Source organism: Pongo abelii, chromosome 8, assembly GCF_028885655.2.
Source record: "Pongo abelii isolate AG06213 chromosome 8, NHGRI_mPonAbe1-v2.0_pri, whole genome shotgun sequence".
Classification (NCBI taxonomy): Eukaryota; Metazoa; Chordata; class Mammalia; order Primates; family Hominidae; genus Pongo; species Pongo abelii.
This window is the reverse complement of record NC_071993.2, coordinates 98,927,169-98,944,597: the sequence shown is the minus strand read 5'-3', so window position 1 is coordinate 98,944,597 and position 17,429 is coordinate 98,927,169. Positions and strand designations below refer to the sequence as shown.

The window sequence follows — 17,429 nt, the reverse complement described above, 5'->3', positions numbered from 1 at the left end:
AACATTGAAATTAGGCCAATTAATAACCCTAAAATGGCCTCAAATTGTTCAAGTAAAAGAAAGAGTTGCACATCTCTCACTTTTAATCAAAAACTAGAAATGATTAAACTTAATGAAGAAGGCATGTTGAAAGCTGAGACAGGCTAAAAGCTAGACCTCTTGTGCTAGTTAGCCAAGTTGTGAATGCAAACGGAAAGGTTCTTGAAGGAAATTAAAAGGGTTATTCCAATGAACACACTAATGGTAAGAAAGCGAAATAGCCTTATTGTTGCTGTGGTGAAAGTTTTAGTGGCCTGAGTAAAAGAACAAACCAGCCACAACATTCCCTTATGCCAAAGCCTAGTCCAGAGCAAGGCCCTAACTCTTTTGCATTCTATTAAGGCTAAGAGAGGTTAAGAAGCTGCAGAAGAAAAGCTAGAAGCTGGCAAACGTTGGTTCATGAGGTTTAAGGGAAAAAGCCATCTCCATAACATAAAAGTGCAAGGTGAAGCAGCAAGTACTGATGGAGAACTACAGCAAGTAACTTACCCAGATTTAGTTAAGATAGTTGGTGAAGGTGACTACCCTAAACAGCAGATTTTCAGTGTAGGTGAAACAGCCGTCTATTGGAAGAAGATGCCATCTAGGACTTTCATAACAAGAGAGGAGAAGTCAGTGCCTGGCTTCAAAGGATAGGCTGACTCTCTTGTTAGGGGCTAATACAGCTGGTGACTTTGAGTTTAAGCCAACGCTTATTGACCATTCTGAAAATCCTAAGGGCCTTAAGAATTATGCTAAATCTACTTTGCCTGTTCTCCACAAATAGAACAACAAAGCCTGTATGACAGCACATCTGTTTAACAGCATGGTTTACTGAATATTTTAAAACCACTGTTGAGACCTGCTGCTCAGAAAAAAAATACTCCTTTCAAAATATTACTATTCATTGACAGTGCACTTGATAGAGATGAACCGGACAGTAATGTTGTTTTCATGACTGCTAATATGTCATCCATTCTACAGCCTGTGGATCAAGGTATAATTTATACTTCCAAGCCATCTTGTTTAAGAAATACATTTTGTAGGCCAGGTGTGGTGGCTCATGCCTGTAATCCCAGTACTTTGGGAGGCCGAGGAGGGTGGATCACCTGAGGTTGAGAGTTTGAGACCAGCCTGGTCAACATGGTGAAACCTCATCTCTACTAAAAATACAAAAATTAGCCGTGCATGGTGGTGCACGCCTGTAATCCCAGCTACTTGGGAGGCTGAGGCAGGAGAATCGCTTGAACCCGGGAGACGGAAGTTGCAGTGAGCCGAGATCATGCCACTGCACTCTAGCCTGGGTGACAAAATGAAACTCTGTCTCAAAAAAAAAAAAAGAAAGAAAAGAAAAAGAAATACATTTTGTAAAGCAATACTTGCCATAGATTGTGCTTCCTCTGATGAACCTAGGCAAAGTTGAAAACCTTCTAGAAAGGATTCTTTATTTTAGACGCCATTTAGAACTTTTGTGATTCATTGGAGGAGGTCAAAATATCAACATTGACAGGAATTTGAAGAAGTCAATTCCATTCCTCATGGACAACTTTGAGGGGTTCAAAACGTCAGTAGAGAAAGTCACTGCAGATACAGTGTAAATAGCAAGAGAACTAGAAGTGGAGTCTAAAGATGGGACCAAATTGTTATAATCTCATGATGAAACCTGATGGATGAAAAACTGCTTCTTATGTACAAGCAAAGAAAGTGGTTTCTTAAGGTAGAGTCTACTTGATGAAGATGCTGTGAACATTGTTGAAATGACAGCAAAGGATTTAGAATATTACATACATTTAGTTGATAAAGCTGTTGTAGGGTTTTAAAGGATTGAATCCAGTTTTGAAAGATATCCTACTATGGGTAAAATGCTCTTAAACATTGCATGCTACAGAGAAATATTTTGTGAAAAGAAGAGTCAATCGATGTGGCAAACTTCACTGATCTCTTTTTTTTAAGATATTGCCTCAGCCACCCCAACCTTCAGCAACCACCACTCTGATCAGTTAGCAACAATCCACATGGAGGGAAGACCTTCCACCAGCCAAAAAAAGAAGAAGAAAAAAGTGACAAGTTGTTGAATGCACAGATGATCATTGAGATTTTTAGCAATAAAGTATTTTTTATTTTATTTTTAATTTTTTTGAGATAGGGTCCTGCTCTGTCACCCAGGCTGGAGTGCAGTGGCATGATCATGGCTCACTGTAGCATTGAGCTCCTGGCCTCAAACAGTCCTCCCACCTCAGCCTCTTAAGTAGCTGGGGCTACAGGTATGAGCCACTGTGCTAGGCAACAATAAAGTATTTTTTAAATTAAGTTATATATATTGTTTTTTAAGACATAATGCTACTGTGCACTTAATAGACTACAGTATAATATAAACATAACTTGTATGCACTAGGAAATAAAAAAATTGTGTGACTTGCTTTACTGTGATATTTGCTGTATTACAGTGGTTTGGAACCATAAGGCTGTAATATCTCTGAAGTATCCCTGTATTTTAATTTATAATCTAACAGTTCTAAGTGTAATAATTAGTAGAAAACAATAATGTTTTGTTAGTAATAATGAAATAAAATTTAAAAAAGAAAATTGGGGTGAGAAGTTTATTTTCTTAAATTTTGGATTGTGCTGCTGAAAAACAGGATAATGGAGGCTGTGAAAATTCTGAAGAGAATTTCTGGGTACTTTCAAGGTCTTTATAGATTAGTAATACTGATTCTTCAAACTTAGTAGTTAAGGGTCAGGGTTTTTCAAATGTTTACCAACTGGTGAATGGATAAATTGTAGTTTGTCATACTATGAAATACTACTCAGCAATAAAAAGAAACAAAATACTTATACTTGTAACAACATGCATTAATCTCAAAAACATGCTAAGTGAAGGAAGTCAAACATATTGGTTTCATTAATATGAAATCATAGAAAAGGCAAACAAAACTATGGTGAGAAGGAGATTAATGCTTGCCAGGAACCATGAGTTAGGGGAGGGGATCAACTGCAAAAGCACACAAAGAAATTTTCAGAGGTGTTGAACTGTCATATCTTGATTAGAATGGTGGTGGTTATATGTCTATATATAATTATCAAAATTAATCAGATCATATACTTAAAGTGGATAAATTTTATTGACTGTAAATAATATCTTGACTTAAAGTAGGTGCTTTAGAGCCAGACTAAACTTGGATTCAGTCCCAGCTCTGCTGTTTAGTAGCTGTATAACTTTGGGCCAGTCATCTTCTCTGGACCTTGCTTTGCCCATCTGGAAATGTGTGTAATGATAGCTGCCTTGGGGATTAGAAGACATATTAAGTACTTAGCATATGCCTGGAACATGATAAATTATCAGTAGGTTATTATTTTACTTTATGATAGTCATTCTCCTTTATAAAATATCCCAGTAATGCTAGTATTTTGCTTATCAGTCATTAGTATTACATTTTAGGTTTGCAAATACAATGGAAAGAAGATTTTTCTGAGAAGAATGTGTAAGAGTGAAAGAGAAGGGAAGGAAGGAGTTTTAAGACATCCAAATGCTTAATGTGTACAAAACAAAAACAAAAATAAACACAAATACTTAATGTGAATGTAGCAGATGAATATATATCCTTCCCCTTCAACCATCTTTTTTACCTGCTACTTTCATATTGTTCATGGAGAAATTGATCTTTTCAATTATAACTTGCCTAGTTTGAGAAATGCTATCAAACATCAAAAATTGGGTTAAAAGTATCTTATCTGCCATTATAAGACAAAGATATAGGAGGAGCATTTAAAGACAAACCCCAGCACTCCTGCTGTTTAAGAATTTATAGTCTAATGAGGGAAAGTGGGACATTTTGATTCAAACTTTAAGATCTTAACCCATCTTTAGTGAAATTTTTTCTATGACTAATACTCCAAGGGAAGCTGAAAGGGAACGTTAGATGTTTGAATAATTTTATGATGCCTACTGAAATGGTGATTCAAAAAATAAGTTGCAAGGTGTTTCTTAAAAACTGATTTTATCACAAGGAAAGTAATTTTTTTTTTTTGCTCTTGTTGCCCAGGCTGGGGTGCAATCGCGCAATCTTGGCTCACTGCAACCTCCACCTCCCAGGTTCAAGCGATTCTCCTGCTTCAGCCTCCTGAGTAGCTGGGATTACAGGCATGTGCCACCATGCCCGGCTAATTTTGTATTTTTAGTAGAGACAGGGTTTCTCCATGTTGGTCAGGCTGGTCTCGAACTCCCGACCTCAGGTGATCTGCCTGCCTTGGCCTCCCAAAGTGCTGGGATTACAGGCGTTAGCCACCACGCCTGGCGTCTCCTACAGTGACTTTTAATAGTTTTGACAAAAACTTCCATGCCAGTTAATAAAATGTTATACTAAATTCTTTGAATCTTCCTTCCTTTTTCATCAGGCACAGCACTCCAGGGGCTGTACCTGTTTTGAAAGTGTTGTGTGCTGCTTTGATCTGCAATAGAGTGACTCTCTATCTATCCATCTCTACCTACCTACCTACACCTCTGTCCCTCCCTCCCTCTCTCCCTTCCCCTCTTCTTTTTTTCTTGCTCTTTCTCATTTTTCGAGCCTGTATCATGGAACCTGTGTATGATGTTACCTTGCTTAGAGAGACTTCCTCAAATTCAGATGAATCCACGTAACAGAAGAGTTCATTTAGATTTAAACACCAGATCAGCAGTTTGGCAATTTCTTACAAAATTAAACATATTCTTACCATACAATCCAGCGGTTGCACTTCTTGGTATTTACCCAAAGAAGTTGAAAACATATATCCACATAAAAACCTGTACATGGATGTTCAGAGCAGCTTTATTCATAATTGCCAAAACTTGGAAGCAACCAAGATGTAAATAAGCTGTGGTATATCTAGATAATGGGATGTTATTCAGCACTGTAAACAAATGAGCTATGAAGCCATGAAAAGACATGCAGGAACCTTAGATGCATATTACTAAGTAAAAGAAGACAATCTGAAAAGGTTTCATATGATTCCAACTATATGACATTCTGAAAAAGACAATACTATGAAGACAGTAAAAACATCAGTGGTTGCCAGAGGTTAAGGAGGAGGGAGGGATGAATAGATGGAGCACAGAGGATTTTTTTTTGGTGAGACAGAGATTTACTCTTGTTGCCCAGGCTGGAGTGCAATGGTGCGATCTCGGCTCACCACATCCTCCGCCTCCCAGGTTGAAGCGATTCTCCTGCCTCAGCCTTCCAGATTACAGGCATGTGCCATCATGCCCGGCTAATTTTGTATTTTTAGTAGAGACAGGGTTTCACCGTGTTGCCCAGTCTGGTCTCGAACTCCTGACCTCAGGTGACCCACCAGCCTTGGCCTCCCAGAGTGCTGGGATTACAGGTGTGAGCCACTGTGCCTTGCGGAGCACAGGGGATTTTTAAGGCAGTGAAACTATTCTATATGATACTGTAATGGTGGATACATGTTACACATTCATCAAAACCCATGGAATGTACACCAAGAGTGAACCCTAATGTAAACTGTAGACTTTGGATGATTATGATGTGTCAGAATAGGTTCATCAGTTTTTACAAATGTACTATGGTGGGGGATGTTGATAATTGGGGAAGCTATGCAAGTGTGGGGCTAGGGGGTGTACACAAAATCTCTGGGCGTTTCTTTTTTGCTGTGAACCTAAAAAGGCTCTAAAAATATAAAGTCTCTAAAAAACAAACAGCAGAGCATAACATGCCCTTCCCTTGGGGAGTCACATATATAAGAATGCAACCATTAAAACTTAGTGCAGCCAAGTCATAAGGAATAACAGATGATCTATTTTAGTGTTGCCTCATGCCCAGCAAAGTACCATGCCATTAACATGAGAGTGCTGTTGACAGTGTACTTGTCACTGACCATACAAATCCACTTTTGGAATAATTCTTGTATTTCCCCCTGTAAAATACATGTACCATTTAATTTTTATTCTGATGGATTGGAAATAAGTATTTTTTCAATTTTTAATTATTCAGGTTTATGATTTAAAAGCTACAAAAATATTAGCACTGTGGATTTTCTGCACTATTTTTATAACCAATGAACTAATCTAAAATATTTGTAATGTTTCATTTTTAACTATTCAAATACAAACAGTACACAAATCATAGACACATAATATATGTATCTATGATTTAATAAATATATTGCTCAATGTAGTATCACAAATTGAGCTCACTCATGTAACTAGTACCTGGATCAAGACCAAAACATTGCTAACACCCCAAACTACACCCTTAGGCTCCTCTCTGGTTACTATCTCTAGCCAAGGGTAATACTACTCTGATTTCTAAAAATTAGAGGTAATTTGTATGGGCTCTAAATTGCTTAATATATATGAAACAGTAAAAGAATTCTCTCTCTTAAAAAAAAAAAGAATTCTATCTCCAAGGCTGGTAATAGTTGATAATTGAGAATTAAAGTTCTTAGAGGGAGTAGATAGACTTTTGAAAGAATATTGTATCTTGTTATATCTGGTATAAATCCATCTTAGCATAGATAGAATATTAGAAAAATGAAATAAGTCACATTACTCCCCTTTTAAAAATGTGGAGTCGGCCGGGTGCGGTGGCTCACACCTGTAATCCCAGCACTTTGGGAGGCCAAGGTGGGTGGATCACAAGGTCAGGAGTTCGAGACCAGCCTGGCCAATATGATGAAACCCCATCTCTACTGAAAATACAAAAATTAGCCAGCATGGTGGTGCACGCCTGTAGTCCTAGTTACTCGGGAAGCTGAGACAGAAGAATCGCTTGAACCGGGAGGTGGAGGTTGTAGTGAACCAAGATCATGCCACTGCACTCCAGCCTGGGCAATACATGTGAAGTATTTTGAACTGTTCCCGGCACATAGGAAGCACTCATTAGCTGTTATGATAATCACTATAGCAGGACCAAGGTAGTACATAATAAATTCTACAATGAATGATAAAAACAAATCTAAGCCACTGGGTGCGGTGGCTCATGCCTGTAATTCCAATACTTTGGGAGGCCAGCGCGGGTGGATCACCTGAGATCAGGAGTTCGAGACCAGCCTGGCCAACATGGTGAAACCGTGTCTCTACTAAAAATACAAAAAATTAGCTGGGCAAGGTGGCAGGCACCTGTAATCCCAGCTAGTCAAGGGGCTGAGGCAGGAGAATCGGTTGAATCCAGGAGGCAGAGGTTGCAGTGAGCCGAGATCATGCCATTGCACTCCAGCCTGGGCAACAAGGGCGAAACTCCGTCTCAAAAAAAAGCCAAACCAAAACAAAATGAAACAAAAAAAATCTAAGCATCTCAGATAGATCACTACTTGATATTGGCTACCTATCCCATATGCCATCCTGTCTCTCTGATATCAGAGTTCCCAAACATCATGAACCAATTTACAGTCCCAGCACTTTGGGAGGCCAACATGGGCACATCCCTTGAAGTCCAGGAGACCAGCTTAGGTGACATGGTGAAACCCTGTCTCTACAAAAGATGCAGAAATTAGCTGGGTGTGGTGATCCCAGCTGCTCAGGAGGCTGAGGTGGGAGAATCACTTGAGCCCATGAGGCAGAGGTTGCGGTGAGCAGAAATCTTGCCACTGCGCTCTAGCTTTTGTGCCAGAGTGAGACCCCGTCTCAAAAAAAACAAACCAACAAAACTCCCAGGTAGGTCTTTTGTAACTCTTCCTCTGTCCCCAGTTCAACATACTGCCCTCCACCCCTAAGCTTGTCTAGATCTATTAACTTCATCTATGTTACTTGGATGTTTAGTGGTTGAAGGCTTGTGTGAACAACATTCTCATTTATCCTTTATGGGTGTTAATGTCCAATGAGTCATTTGTACCTTAGTATTGCAATCAGATACCCAATTGTTTCATTGGGTATCTGGCCAGAAATCAGATATAATGGGGAAAAAAATGAATTTGTTATTTGGGAGAGAAATAAGTAATTTTAAAATGTGGAGTATTTCCTTTCTCAATAGAGATTTTTCATTGGATTGTCAGGCAGCATAACATCATTGGGGATGGGAAGAAGGGACAAAGAGACAAGTGATAGGATATCAAAATTTATTTCATCTTTTTTAAAGTGTTATATTAATCCATCCATATAATTATGGATGAAGCAAATTTGGGGGGAGGGATCAAGCTAGGAAGCTACCTACCATTTATTATACTTTTTGTAAGAAGAGGAATTCAAGGTTCCAAATAATAAACAGTATAAAAGTCCCTTAAATTGTTTTTGGAATGCATCCCCTTTCGTAAATTATATAAACAGTAATAGCTATGTAAATTCAGAAGAGATTTTTTTCACCTGGGCGCGGTGGCTCACCCCTGTAATCCCAGTACTTTGGGAGGCCGAGGTGGGGATCACTTGAGGTCAGGAATTCGAGACCAGCCTGGTCAACATGGCAAAACTCCATCTCTACTAAAAGTACAAAAATTAGCCAGGCATGGTGACCAGCACCTGTAATTCCAGTTACTTGGGAGGCTGAGGCAGGAGAATCGCTTGAACCTGGGAGGTGGAGGTTGCAATGAGCCGAGATCGTGCCACTGCACTCCAGCCTGGGTGACAGAGCAAATGAGACGCCATCTCAAAAAAAAAAAAAAAATTTTTTTTCATTGAGGGTTACATGTAGTACAGGAGGAATCAGGGAAAAAAATAGAGCTTGAGCTGGATAATCCTTTCCAATATTTGAGTAGTGGGAAAGTGAAGAAGTTAAAGGTGTGGAGTGAGGGCAAGTCTGATGCCTGAGGAAAAGTGGAAAGTAATAGAAAATGAGATTGGCCTAGTGGTATTTCAACTATCCGGCTGAAAAATCTGAATTATTTTCCTATGGAATAAATAGTTTTTTTTGTTGTTGTTTTTTGTTTTTTTTTTTTGAGACGGAGTCTCACTCTGTCACCCAGGCTGGAGTGCAGTGGCATGATCTCGGCTCACTGCAACCTCCACTTCCTGGGTTCAAGCAATTCTCCTGCCTCAGTCCCCTGAGTAGCTGGGACTACAGGTGCCTGCCATCACGCCTGGCTAATTTTTGTATTTTTAGTAAAGATGGGGTTTCACCATGTTGGCCAGGATGGTCTCAAACTCTTGACCTCAGATGATCTGCCTACCTTGGCCTCCCAAAGTGCTGGGATTACAAACGTGAGCCACTGCACCTGGTCAGAAATAGCTTTCTTTAATGCTTAATATAATACACTGTAAATGTAACTCCAAATTATCTTCCTTTTTCAGTATAAGCTAGTTGTGTGACATTTCACAGTTTTTTTTTTTTTTTTACTTATTTATTTTTATTTATTTATTTTGAGACAGAGTCTTGCTCTGTCGCCCAGGCTGGAGTGCAGTGGCGTGATCTCAGCTCACTGCAACCTCTAAGAGCTCCAAGGTTGAAGCAATTCTTCTGTCTCAGCCTCCCAAAGTGCTGGGATTACAGGTGTGAGCCACCATGCCCGGCCAATTTTTTGTATTTTTAATAGAGATGAGGTTTCACCATGTTGGCCAGGCTGGTCTCAAACTCCTGACCTCAAACAATCCTCCTGCCCTGGCCTCCCAAAGTGCTGGGATTATAGGTGTGAGTCACCACACCCAGCTTGTTATGCTTTTAAGAAATGGATTAAGCTCTAAATCATTTTTTAAAATAGAACCTGAGGTTTCAAATTGGAGAAACTTTCCACTCTGAAAATCATTTTGCTTGACAGGATCTTTTAGTGATACATGATACCACAGTCTAGCTCTATTAAACAATGTAGCAATACATTCTATAGGGCTGGAGTTTTAAAGAGGAAGAAAACCTTTAAAGCACTGTATTATTAAGCATGGCCTGAGGTGGACCCAGTGCCTTAGTCTCATTTTACTTTTGCAGTTCATTTTATACATCAAAAAGATATTATATTCCCCCATCTGTAATACTGAGTGGAAAGTAAATGGAGAGAGTAAGAGAAGCTTTACTGAAAATTGTGCAGAAACACATTCTGTAAAGTAACAGCTCGTTGTATATAAAATTTCTATACATTTTTCAGGGGAATCTATGAAGAGAGAGAGTGTGTGTGTGTTTGGGGGCAATGTGTGTGTAGTAAGAAATTCAGAGTGACCACCGCATGGTACAGTTTTTAGTTATTTAGAATGAATAATTTTTTCTTATCTGGTGGTAAGATAAAGTACAAATGAAATTTATAAATCAGTTTTTTAAAGTACTCTATGTCTGATATAGATAATAGGCTCCAATATAAACCCTCATAAGACTTCTGAAACATTCATTGTATCTGTTCCAGTGGCTGCCACATCCAGTTAAATTTCTTTTTAAGATTGTGATTTAGCCTGTACTTCATAAAGGTTTTTTAAAAAAATATAGTGTTTGCAGTCAAGTTGAACAGTATCTTCATATCAGTTGAATAATTCCAAGAATACATAGAAAAACTTTGTGTGAATTTTTTTTTAATTTCTAAATTCACCATTTTGATACAAATACCCATGGTTTTCTTCTATGTTTACATGCAGCCAGGAGCTATGGGCGGAGACGAGGTAAATTTTTTTTTTTTAATGAGATCTTTTGCTTGCCAAATTGTGAGTAAATATGAGTGTGTTTATGTGTGTGTGTATTTATACCTGTGTGTGTGTAAAACAATAATTATCATATGGTGTGATGTTCTATCTTAATTATTTTAGCAAAATAATTTATCACTTTCTTTAAAATTATTTTTTGTTGTTGGTAATTTGTTCTTTTAATTATAAAAAAGATATAGCAAAGACTATTTCTCCTTAAAGTTTTTTGTTATATGGCTTATTGTGAATAAACATGAGGAAATAAAGGCCAAACATACATATTTTTCTGCCCTGTATTCATTGTATTCTTTTCGTACAACTTAGAAGGCAGAACTTGGGTTTTGGAGGGCAATTCTTGATCTTACTAGTTTGGCTGGTGAATTTTTTTCTGTTATATTCACAGTCAGATTTACCCCAGAAGTAAATGAAGCTTAAGTTTCAGGGCCTCTCACTTGCTTGGACCCCTTCCAAAGTCTACGTAATTTTTGTGTTCTTTTTCTTAAAGAGGGACCCCAAAATAGGCTTTGGTCCCCGTAAAACCTGCATTCTCTCCTGGTCACACCCAAACGAAATAATACAACTTTCATTTGTGTAATGCTATAACTGTTCTAAAGCATTTCCCATATCTGTAGTTTTTTCAAATAATTTTACGAAGTAGCTAGGAGAAGCCAGATGTAGTAGAAAGCATATGGGACTTAGGGTCAGACACGTAGGTTGTAATCACTGACTTATCATTTAGATTTGGTATGCTCATCTGTAAATTATGAGGTAATAAAACCAGTCATGTCCTACTTCAGAGTATTAGTAAAGTTCTAGTTTAAAAAAAAGGGAAAAGAAAAGCTATCCATGTATATTAAAAGTATTCCACAAATATAAGTTACTTTGGTGCTCATTTGCAGAAGCTGAAGGAGAAGTCGTAATTTACTTGCTGTGTGACCAAGTTAAAGCCAGAGTCAAGATCACAATCTGTGTCTTTTGGCTCTTTATTTGCTAATGTTTACCATTCATCAGGCTGTCTCTGACTTTGTAGTTGAGTCATGAAGAGAAGATAATGATGCTAAATTCATAGTATTTTATTATGTTTTAAAAAAATATTAAAAATATTCTCTGCCTATGCTTACCCAAACAATACTTTTATCATTTATTTCACAGCAAATATTTGTTGAATGAGTGACTATTGGCAGAAGCTAATATATATGTACGGTGGATCATACAGTCCTTTTGCTTTTCATCATCATCATGTGGAAAAACGTTTGTGTAAATGATTATTTTCTATCCGTGGAAATAAATATCATTAAATTTTATTGCCTTATTTTTAAATTTAAAAAAGTTAAAGCCTAGAAATAATGTTATTAAGACATATTTTGTACCATACTTGTTTCATGTTGCTAGAAAAATGATCATTGTCAGGAAAGAAAAGGAAATGGACTATTTTATGTAGAAAATAGACACCATCTGGAGAACAGACAGCAGGGCCTGGCTTTTCCTCTTCTCATGTACTAATCAGTCACCAGATCTTGTCAAGATTTTCCCTCTAGTTTTCTCAGGCCTTGTCCTTCTCATTCTGCTATTTTTATTTCTCCTGTTCCATTTCTACAGCTTCATCTTTCTGAAACACCGCTTTGTGTCACCCCCATTCTCAATTCAGGGTCCCCATGATCTGGCTTCTGCCTCTTTCACCAACATCATTATCTTCATTTTTCCCACCTCATCTTCCCCTGACCAATCTATTTGCTTTCCCACTCTCTGGCCATACAGGTCACCCTTCCTCTCATCTATGTATCTAAGGACTATCCTTATTTTACTAGTTCAAACCTTACCCTTTCCAGGAAGCCTCCCCCAGTGCCCTTGCAGACAGTGTTTTCCTCTGATTCTGCTGTCTTGCATTCTTCCTGCCTTTTCTGTATGCCCTGATTCTTCATCTGGGATAAGTTCTTTGAGGATAGTTGTCTCTAGTGCCTAACACTGGGCCCTATGTATAGTTAGCCCTTATTAAATGCTTATTAATAAGGGTTATTTTGAAATAACACCCTACATTTATGCAGAGCAGAGTTTGGCATCATATTTCTAAAAATTATCTTATTTTTATAAATAATAGCATATTAATACTATACATCAAGAATATAAAGTCGCCTATAGTTTCTAAGCTTCTGAAAAAAATACTCATCCTTTTTTCATTTTACTTTCTCCATATCTATTTGTGAGGTTGATTTTATTGTTCTCAAAAATCATGCTCTTCTTTGTATGAGGTGCTACACTAAATATTTCCTAGAATGACTTGGTCCCTGCTCTTGGTCTGCAGTTTGATAGGTGTAAATGAGGAAGAGAATGATGAGAGAGAGAGGAAGAGAGACAGAGAGAAGCGCAAATGCTAAAAGACCGAATGTTGGCTTTCTGTAATGAAAAAAGAACGGACAGAAAATGTTTTGTCCATGCTTTCAATAAGTCTTTCATTTCCAAAGCTGAAAAAGAAGTCATCTTCCTTAAATGTAATGATATAACCATATGGGATGAAGCATGTCTAGATTGCATATCTAGAACGCTCATTCTCTGAGATGTATTCATTTGAGCCAACTCTGCATAGTATACTTCTGATGAATTGGCAGACTTCCTTATGCTTATTTTTTCATATGAACATGGATTAAATTAATGTTTGATACCTTTCCTCTAATTAACATTTAGACTTGCCCAAAAAGAATAAAAATTAAGCTTGCTGATGTATGTTACTTCCCTCTACCTATGATTAAGGATAGAACTGGAGCTATAACTTATTTTCTATGTGTTACATAAATGTTGGTAAACTTTTTTCTTTTTTTGAGACAGAGTCTCACTTTGTCGCCCAGGCTGGAGTGCAGTGGCATAATCTTGGCTCACGGGTTCAAGTGATTCTCCTGCCTCAGCCTCCCAAATAGCTGGGACTACAAGCCTGCATCGCCATACCTGGCTAATTTTTGTACTTTTAGTAGACATGGGGTTTCACCATATTGGCTAGGCTGGTCCTGAACTCCTGGCCTCAAGCCATCTGCCCATCTCCCAACGTGCTGGGATTACAGGCATGAGCCACCGCATCTGGCCATGTTGCTAAATTTTCTAGGAACAGAAATAAAGGGAATGTAATATATGTGAAAGTTTTGAGTTCTGTCAGCAAGAATTTGGCCAGTGGACTTTTACACCTCTCCTGGTAAGTGTGGAAAAGTTTCCTGGGATAAGTAGAATTTCAGGACCTATTTGGATAATGGAATAGGAATGGGAAGCAAGACATTCTAGTATGTGTTTCTCCTTAGAAGAAGGCTTAAAGATGAGATTGCCATGACCAGAGGCTTGGAGTACATATCTCTGAGTGTATGCTGTGGGACCAGCTGGAGAGGAGAAGCTGGTAGTAGGACGATCTATGCTGCCTTAATGAATGTTTTTGAAACAGATGGTGAAACTCCTGGACATAGATATTGTCAGGCTTTAGAAAGAGGGTTTTATGATAAAGTAATGAAAGCAGGGGATAACTTGAACATCAGCTCAAAGCTTGGATGAGGACGTTGAAGGTAGACTCTTAGCAAACCAAGTGCTTCTAGTAATGTAGTTGAAGCAGTAATAATGAGAAATGAGAAGAATGACGTGAAAGAATAAGATTTGAAAATAAATATCAATTACATATAGTTTAAAAATACCCAATTATATTTCCCATTTATATCTATTTTGAATTTGTTCCAGTAGACAAAACTTGATTTCATTTGTGGAATAAGAATCACACCAAAGAATCTTACCATTTTTCTTTGGGAGTGTTCTGCCTTTGATAAGCTTTAATATGTGTCCTCCTATACAACTGCAACTCCTGTTAGAAACTGGTCTACCAGGTAGTGTCATTTAAGACTTTTGCCTACACATTGAATATATGCTGTGCTTTTCATTTCATGTGAGAATGAGTTTTTATGCTCTCCATGAAACTATTGTTCATAAGTAGACATGTTGGCTATGCCAGTATTTTTTATGTTTAGCAGAATTTCTTAGTTATAGAGCAGTAAGGAGAATATGAAAAGTCCTTTTAACAATGCAAATGAGAAAATACAACTAGTCTACCAGGTACTGTGATTTAGGATTTTTGCCTACACATTTAATATATATTGTGCTTTTCATTTACATGAGTATGAGTTTTTATGGTCTCTGTGAAACTCTTGTCCATAAGTAGACATGTTGGCTATGCCAATATTTTTGTTTTTGTTTTTTGCTTTTTGAGATGGAGTCTCACTCCATCGCCCAGGCTTGAGTGCAGTGGCACGATCTTGGCTCACTGCAACCTCTGCCTCCCAAGTTCAAGCAATTCGCCTGCCTCAGTCCCCCAAGTAGCTGGGATTACAGGCACACACCACCATGCCTGGCTTTTGTATTTTTAGTAGAGATGGGGTTTCTCCATGTTGGCCAGGCTGGTCTCGAACTCCTGACGCCAGGGGATTGCCTCGGCCTCCCAAAGTGCTGGGATTATAGGCATGAGCCACTGCACCCGGCCCATGCTAGTATTTTTGATGTTTAACAGAACTTCCTAGTTATAGAGCAGTAAGGAGAATATAAAAGATCCTTTTAACAATGCAAATGAAAAAATACAAAGAATGATTAGAGTTACTGTTATAAATGTACTCCTGCATATATTTAGTTCATAAAAAATATATTGATATTAATGGGTTACGTAATTGATAACAAAAGTTCTAAAATCCAATCAAACAAACTCGTATGCTGAGTTGAAGTTGAGTATTTCTGTCAAAAGCCTGCTCGAGGGAAGAGAGATCAGCTATTCCAGGGAGACCATGCTAGAAGCATGCCATCCTGCTAATTCAAACCCAGTTGTATGAGCTTGTTTGTTTAAAGGTATGGATGATTCTAGAATAAAACATGGACATGAATCGGAGAATTTTCTGAATGTTCATGGTTATAATATCTGAAAATGTTGCTGCTCATAGTAATAGGAAAATTTGAGCACAGACGATAGTGAGGGGAAGATGACTAGTTTTTCACTTTCATGGGAAGTTAATCTGGAAGGGGCCAAAAGAAAGACTGAAGGAGGGATTTTCTGGGCCTTCCACCCAAATTTTACTCATTAAGTGTTTGCATACCTATACTGTACTAGACTCCAGATGTGGTCTCTGACATTGCTCAGTGGTCACTCTAGTAGGGAGAGAGACAATAAATAAGTGAAACGAATATATTTATTCTTCACAGTTGTGATAAATACTAGGCAGAAAAGAATAGGGGAGTCCCTCTAAGGTAGGGAGGTCACCTCTGAAGAGGTGATATTTAAACAAACTGAAAGGATGGAGAGACAGCTATCTAAAACTTTTTGGTATTAAGGAAATTTTCAAATATATACAAATGTAGACTAGTTTAATGAACACCAATATATCCATCATCAGCTTCAATTATTATCAGCATTTTTGCCAGTTTTGTTTCATATATTCTCTTCCATTTTTCCCCGGGAATATTTTAAAGGGAATTTCAGATAACATAAGACAGATAGCTAGTTTAAAAGGGGAAGGTGGAAGGAACTGCATTTGTAAAAGGCTTGAAGCAAAGTACAGATACATGCTACAACATAAACCTCAAAAACATTACACTAAGTGAAAGAAGCCAATCTCAAGAGTCACATATTTGTATGATACCATTTATATGAAGTGTCCAGAATAGACAAATCTATTGAGACAAAATGGAGATTAGTGGTCGCCTAGGGCTGAGAGGTTGGGGGAAAACCAAGAGTGACTGATAATGGATTAAATGGATCAATTGTATGATATGAGAATTATATTTCAAAAAAGTCTTGTTTCTTTAAAAAAAAGGCTTGAGGCAAGAAAGGGCTTACTTTGAGGAAGCCTAGAATGACTGATGCTTGGTAGGTGATGGAGGAGTATGTCTTAAGATGAGTTTGGAGGAAGGAAAGAGAATCTGATCTTGCTGGACATTAGCTCCTGGTAAGGATTTTGAACTTGGTCCAAGTACAAGAGGAAATCTTTGAAGCTTTAAAGCAAGGTCAAATGATTGGATTTATGTTTTTAAAAGAGTACGTCTGGTTGCTGTTTGGAGTGGAGTAAAAAGAGAATTGGGTTGCCTCGTTAGGAGGTGATGTCAGGCATGAGATGAGGATAGTTAGGATAGGGTGATGGCAGTGGAGTTGGAGAGAAGTGAACAAATTAAAGATATATCTTGGAGAACGGGATCAACAGTAGCGTTTAACAAATGGTGTCAGGTTGCTGAATTAACCTTGGAGAGTAAATAAGAAGGAAGACTCAAAAATGATTTTGAGATTCTGGCTGGAGTGATTGGGTGAATTGTAATGCCACATATTGAAATGGGACTGGGAGAGAATAAGTTTAAGGTAGATATCAAAAGTTCACTTGTAAACACATTAAGTTTGTGATGCCTAAGAAATACCAGATATTAATATGAAGTAAATCTATTTTTATGTAAGATTTCTGTGTAATAAAAGGGATTCTCCTGTTCCCAGTTATCTGAAAGCCTGTCATCTAGTTAAACTCTCTCATTATGCAAATGAGACCATAAGTGAAATGTTTTTTGTTCAAAGTCACCTTACTGGACACTAGGCTGGAACCTATCTTGACTTCTAGGGAATATATATATGTATTTTATGAGGGAGTCATGCCTCCTAATTCCTTTTTCTTAAACCCCCAAAGTGACTAATTTCTGAGCTACTTACAAGACTAAAATGAAAAGAGTCAGGCTTGGAGTAGAGTGCTGGGCCAGAGGTACCCTGGAGCTGCTGGAGTGATGGCAGAGGCCTTGGTGGGAGCTCAGAGGTGAGGTCCCAGCAGCTTTCACAGCATAGCTTGGCCAATGGGCTTTTGTTTTTCTGTGATTTGCTGAAGGAAAGGGAGCCTTCTGGGGGGGA

General features: G+C 38.1%; 1 protein-coding gene across 23 annotated transcripts in view; it reads left to right on the top strand.

Annotated features, from left to right (window-relative positions):
• CPEB3 (cytoplasmic polyadenylation element binding protein 3) overlaps window positions 1-17,429 on the top strand; it is a 240,203-nt gene that overhangs the window by 122,886 nt on the left and 99,888 nt on the right. For 8 of the 23 annotated variants that reach the window (XM_054522627.2, XM_054522630.2, XM_054522623.2 and 5 more), the window contains exon 5: window positions 10,499-10,522. The exons of the other annotated variants lie outside the window; for them this stretch is intronic. In XM_054522627.2, coding sequence (XP_054378602.1) covers window positions 10,499-10,522 — 24 coding nt within the window. The remainder of the gene's footprint in view (window positions 1-10,498; window positions 10,523-17,429) is intronic. 23 annotated transcript variants of the gene reach the window in all.